At 56.4% G+C, this 5752-nt stretch overlaps 1 protein-coding gene across 1 annotated transcript; it reads left to right on the top strand.

Moving 5' to 3' along the window:
- Positions 1–947: 947 nt before the first annotated feature.
- Positions 948–5514, top strand: LOC105702780 (silk gland factor 1). Its single transcript, XM_012430613.1, has one exon. It carries the CDS (start codon positions 948–950, stop codon positions 2514–2516), a length of 1569 nt encoding a protein of 522 aa, XP_012286036.1. The 3' UTR covers positions 2517–5514.
- Positions 5515–5752: the final 238 nt, after the last annotated feature.

The raw sequence follows: 5752 nt of genomic DNA, 5'->3' as shown, positions 1-5752 counted from the left end.
GCGTCGAAGGCAAGGGTTAACAATAGAAAGGAGCCGACGTAACGTAAGATGTTGGAGCTTACGCGATTCGTCCCGCGGAGTGGCGGAAAGTCGCCGGCCGGGTCGTCCACGTTCGAGCGGCCGAGCCCCACGTGGAATCCCATCGGTCGGGACCCGAAGAAGATTTCGATCGGCACGAGCGCCGCGAAAGGTGTCAAACGCGTGGCAGATGACATGACATGAGACGTCGGGACGTCGCCGACGCCGTCGAGAATTACGCGAGGGCCGGCGTGCGGGCGCGCATGCGCGGGCCGGGGCCGGCGGCGCGGTCGCGCCCCCCGGCGGCGTCGCCGCGACGTCGCGGCGGCGTCGCGGCCGGCGGGGGCGCCGATTGGGCGTCCAGGGCGGCGCGCGCCGTCCCATTGGCCGGGCGGGGGTCGAGGGCGGGGCGACCGCGCGACGCTCCCCGGCGTTCCCGGGCGCTCCTGGGCGCGCGCTGGAAGGGAGTATTTGAACAAGAGTCCGCGGCTCAAGAGTACCGGGGTACACTCGCTAACCGGCCTCCATCCACCCTACACACAGAGAGAGAGAGAGAGGGAGCTCAAACAGCCGCAAATAACTACTCGGGCTCCGTGTGTTATATAGTTGTTGGGACAACAATTACCCCTATCGCAACGTCATCGACGGAGTGCGCGGCACGCATTGTTCGAAAACCGGGGGTCGCGGTCGGTGTTTGCGCCGCGGAATCGGCCCGCGGTCGACGGAGAGCGTCCTCGGCGAGTCGAGCGTCGGGAGAGTTCCGCGCGTCCCGGTCGGTGCGAGTGGCGGTCTCGGCGATCCCTCGGAGTGCACGGTGACTCGGTGAGCGGCCGGCCGGCCAGGGTGGCGGCGCGCGCCGCCGCGGCGGCGCGCTCGTCGTCGTCGGGGCCCGATGCCCCGGGCCTGACGGCGCGCGGCCCCTCGGCTCTATGACGATGCTGCAGTCCCAGAAGCTGTACGGCGAGGCGGGCGGCCTCGGGGGCGCCATGACGAGCGCCGCCATGTCGGGCATGGGAAGCATGGCGCCGACCTACAGCTCCATCAACTCCATGGGCTGCGTCTCCATGGGCATGTCGATGGGCGTCGGCGTGGGCCCGAGCTGCAGCCCGCAGGGCGCCGGCGGGTTCAACGTCGGCTCGATGAGCTCGGCCATGGGCATGGCGTCGATGGGTGGCGGGGCCATGGGGGGCTACGGGGGCGCCGCCATGGGTGGCGGCGGCGCCTGCATGAGCGCCGTCGGCTACGGCCCCTTGGCACCCGCGGGCGGCGCCGGCATCCGCGACCCGCTCGCTCTGGCGGAGCCCGACTCGCCGAACTCGGCCGTGCAGCGGGCTCGCACCGACAAGTCCTACCGCAGGAGCTACACCCACGCGAAGCCGCCCTACTCCTACATAAGCCTCATCACCATGGCCATCCAGAACGCACCCACTCGCCAGCTGACCCTCAGCGAGATCTACCAGTTCATCATGGACCTCTTCCCGTTTTACCGGCAGAATCAGCAGCGCTGGCAGAACTCGATTCGGCACTCGCTCAGCTTCAACGACTGCTTCGTCAAGGTGCCGCGCACCCCGGACAAGCCGGGCAAGGGCTCCTTCTGGACGCTCCACCCCGAGAGCGGCAACATGTTCGAGAACGGGTGCTACTTGAGGCGGCAGAAGAGGTTCAAGGACGAGAAGAAGGAGCTCAGCAGGCAGAGCAACAAGCACCAGCAGCACCACCCCGGGACCGGCCACGGCAGTCCCTCGGGTCACGAGCTGACCCACGGGAAGAAGGTCCACGGAGCCCTGCACCACGCGCCTCCGCAGCAGCAGCAGCAGCAGCAGCAGCAGCAGCAGCAGCAGCCGCAGCAGCAACCCCCGCAGCAGCAACAGCCGCCGCCGCCGCCGCAGGACGACAAGGACCTGCACTCGCTGGTCTCGTCCCACCATCACCACCACGCCTCGGCCAGCGCGGCCGTGGCCGCTGGCCTGCACCAGCACCACGCCGCGCTCAAGGGCGACGCCTCCGATATCGGGGGCCTCCTGGGGCCCGACCTGGGGGCCGCACAGGACGAGCTGGCAGCCATGATGAGCAGGGGCTTGCACCCGCATCTCCTGGCCGACCCCGCCGCTCTGCACCACGGGATGAGCGGAACCCTCAAGCAGGAGCCCCCCTACACCGCCGCCAGCCATCCCTTCAGCATCACGAGGCTACTCCCGGGTGCCACCGCCGCCACCTCCCCCGGAACCCAGGACACCAAGCCTCCGGAGCTTAAGATGTACGAGCAGCTGCATCAGAGCTACGCGAATTACGGATCCCCTCATCACCCGCACCACTCGGCGCCGCCCGGGCACCACCATCACAACGGCATGCACGGGAACGCCGGCGCCGCCGGGCCAATCCACAACATGGCCAACCACCACCAGGACTACTACCAGAGCCCCCTTTACCATCACGCGAGTGTCACCGCGTCGGGTGCGCCTCCGCCACCCCCGTCGTCGGCGGCCCCGGGATTGTGACACCACGCCACCCACCACTACGCCCTCGCCTGAGTCGCCGCGGCCGCCGCGGCGGCCGCCGCCCGCCCGTTGGGGACCCATCCGCGGCGTCCTGGCATCGACGAGGCCGCCGAGGGCGCCGAGGGCGCCGACGGCGTCGAGGCCGCCTGGGTGTGAACTCGGGACCCTGGGCCCTAGGCGCCTCTTCTCGAGATCGGCTCGCGGGATTTCCGTCGCTCCAGAATGTGGGGTTAGGACGCGGTTTCCGGAAAGTGCAGCACGCCGGGGCAAGGGTGTACACAGACTTTGGTGGTTTTTCGATTTTCTTCCGTTTACGAACTTTGATCGAGTATGCACAGAGTCGAGATCGGAACGTTTTTGTTGGTCAAGGGGAAAGAGGAGGGGCAGTCGATGCCCTCGGATGAGCCATCGTTCGCGAGTGTCGTGTTTCGTTGCGGTTTTAGGTGGGTGTTAGGTCTCTAATTGAGAAAGTGATTAAATTGCAGGTGGATTGGAGCGGGTCGATCGCGGAGGTAATTCTTCCAATGGAACTCTTTGGGGCTTGCGGCTGACGATCTTTCTGGGAATGCTCGGTGTTCTCTTTTCTCCGTAGAGCGATGTAATCCGGATACGCGTCTTGTGCTCGGATGTCCGGAGAAATGGACGAGGGGTAAATCCACCGGTCCCGCTGTAATCGGTTGACGGTCGTCGATGTAATTCGGTTCCCATGTAAATTAGCTATCGATATTATGGGACGGGGAAGAATGTAGTTTACAAATAAATTCCCATAAACTGCGAATTGAACTTATCACATTTTTCGTAGTTTAAATTGCAGTTGGTTGTTGATAAAACAAAAGTTGAACGGGAGCGACTCGTTAAAATCGCGGTGGCCCGATACCGTGTTGATAGCGAAGTACCGAAGTGAAGTTACCGTTTAATTACTTTATTCGCGGCCGTGACTCGATTACATATTGTTCGTCAATCGAATTACATTCTCCCCCGGTCGCATCTAGATCGCCTCGCGATTATTTCGATAAACTTGATCGTGAACTGCGGAAGAGATATCGAAGTTTGGAGATCGTGAGATATGTCGATGTCGGATAAGCGCTTCGGATAATGTCTCTCTCTTCCGCTCCGGCAAGATTGTCGAATTTCGAATCGTGAAATTCGTTAACCGGTCGGCCATGTCCTTCGAGCTGGTCCAAGAAGACGTAGTCGTCCGAGCTCTTCCGTGGTCCTGGAAACGGAGCGCTCCGACACCGCGAAGGACGAAATGGTGTAGGTTTAGACGAAGAACGAATATTGTGATAAACTGTGAAATTGAAGAATCAAACCCAATCGACGGACTAGCGCACGAATAAGGGGAATCGAAGCTGGGGAAAACTCTGCTTGGAACGATATTTTAAACGATTATTCGTTTCCTTAATTGGGGTCCATTCTTTTGGCAAAGCGTTCGGAGAACGCGAATTACTCCAATTACTCCAAAAAGTCTTTTTTTTTTTTCAGCCCAAAGCGGTTCCGTAAAATTTTCTGATCGATATATTTTAACACTAAACCTACCGACGATTTATAACCCCATTACAAATACCATTTAAAACTGTCAATTTGACCCGTAGGTTTAGTGTTAATAGGATTCATTGCGATTTTTTCTGTTAAAAATGCTCCTTTTTTTTACCTGAATTCTCGCAGGACGTTATCGGGAACTTACCCAGCTTCGAAATCGTGCACACGCTCGTGACCCGGTTGCAAGACACGCACCCCCGTTCCGCGCAACGCAACGGGCGTGGCGAAAAAAATCATGTGCAAAAAAGAAATCCGGTCGGTCGAATCCTAGTTGAACCTGCTTGGCGTAATTCTATCGAATGCCGATAATCGCGAATTTGAGGTGGCCAAAAAAGTTGGCATCAAATCACACGGGGACTCGGATTGGCCGCGGATGGCGGTAATTTTAACGCCGGATTTCTTTTTCTTTTTAACGTGCACAGACGCGCCCGTATCCGCGGCTTAGGGAATTTTATTTGTTCCGATGAAATGTCTCGCCGGGTCACGTCCAGTGTCCTTTTCTCTTTTCTTTTGTATGATACGTACGTGTAGATAGCCGGCACTAACCTAACGCGCATAATGTACAATATTATATGTTATACAGAGGTATATATATATATATAAATATAAATATATGTAGATATATAAATGGACTCTTTAACGATACGCTATATTAGGGTTAAAAATATCTATTAAGAGAGAGAGAATGAGAAAGAGCGGGACAGTCGTCGGAAATCTTTTATGTCGCGTGTTTCAAAAGTAAAGTCGCGGGCGATAACATAAAATGCACCGAACATCCTGCGCTTTTCTTTTTTTCTTTTCTTTACGGAGAAATTTGCAGTCCCGATTTTTAACGTAACTATTAAGGAGAGGACGTCATCTCGTCGGTGACTTATCCCGGCGGTGCTTTTGGAACACTCGATGCGTTATATAAATGTAAATAGCATCGACGACTAGCGTATTGTCGCGGTAGTTCGCTATAACTACTCTCATTGCCGTCGCCTACCCGACGATTTCGATTAGTCCTTGGCCCGACAGGCATTGTCGGCTTTTCTTAGAGCTCCACTTCTTTGGATCTCGTCTTTTTCGGAGACGCGAGCGGCCACGCGGAGGCTTTCGAGAACTCGCGAACGTCCACTTTTTCGTCGCTAAGCGGGCGAGGAGGTAGAAGGAACAAAAATGATATTTTGCAAATGGGTAAGAGCTCCTCGGAATCGCTTAATTTTTTTTCCATTTCTTCCGTCTCTCTCTCTCTCTCTCCGTCGTTTCGTCGTGTCGCCTCTCGGTGCGAATTTCCGGAAGCATTTCGTCCGCGCCGCTCGCGCTTTTATACTGGAGAATTCCTCGATTCCGTTCGTCCATTTCGAGCTGTCGTCTGTCCATGTTAACTCGCGGCAAGATCAGCGTTTAAGGAAATTTTACTATTAAAGGAGAAGACAACTAACGACGCCCTGACGATGTACATGTTCCAATAAACCTGCGTATTTCTACGAAAGTCGGAACCGAGTAGTTTTCTTCGTCCCCCGTTCTTCTCTATTAATCTTTCTTCGTTTCTCAATTTTTTCAGAAAATACCAAAACAAAAATATAAGAACAAGCAAATTTCAATGAACGGTCGCATTTTATTTTTCGTGTCTACAATTCTGGAATTGAAGCATCAAGTTGTTATGACATTGCTTTTCACTGTGAAATATTTAATATTCAGAGTTCGTATCT

The sequence above is a fragment of the Orussus abietinus genome, unplaced genomic scaffold (assembly GCF_000612105.2).
Source record: "Orussus abietinus isolate OABI.00-Male unplaced genomic scaffold, Oabi_2.0 scaffold117, whole genome shotgun sequence".
Classification (NCBI taxonomy): Eukaryota; Metazoa; Arthropoda; class Insecta; order Hymenoptera; family Orussidae; genus Orussus; species Orussus abietinus.
The sequence above is the reverse complement of the archived record's forward strand: the minus strand, read 5'-3'. Positions and strand labels throughout refer to the sequence as shown.

Coding starts and splice junctions, on each gene's coding strand:
- LOC105702780 (XM_012430613.1), top strand. CDS start 948: ATGACGATGCTGCAGTCCCAGAAGCTGTACGGCGAGGCGGGCGGCCTC.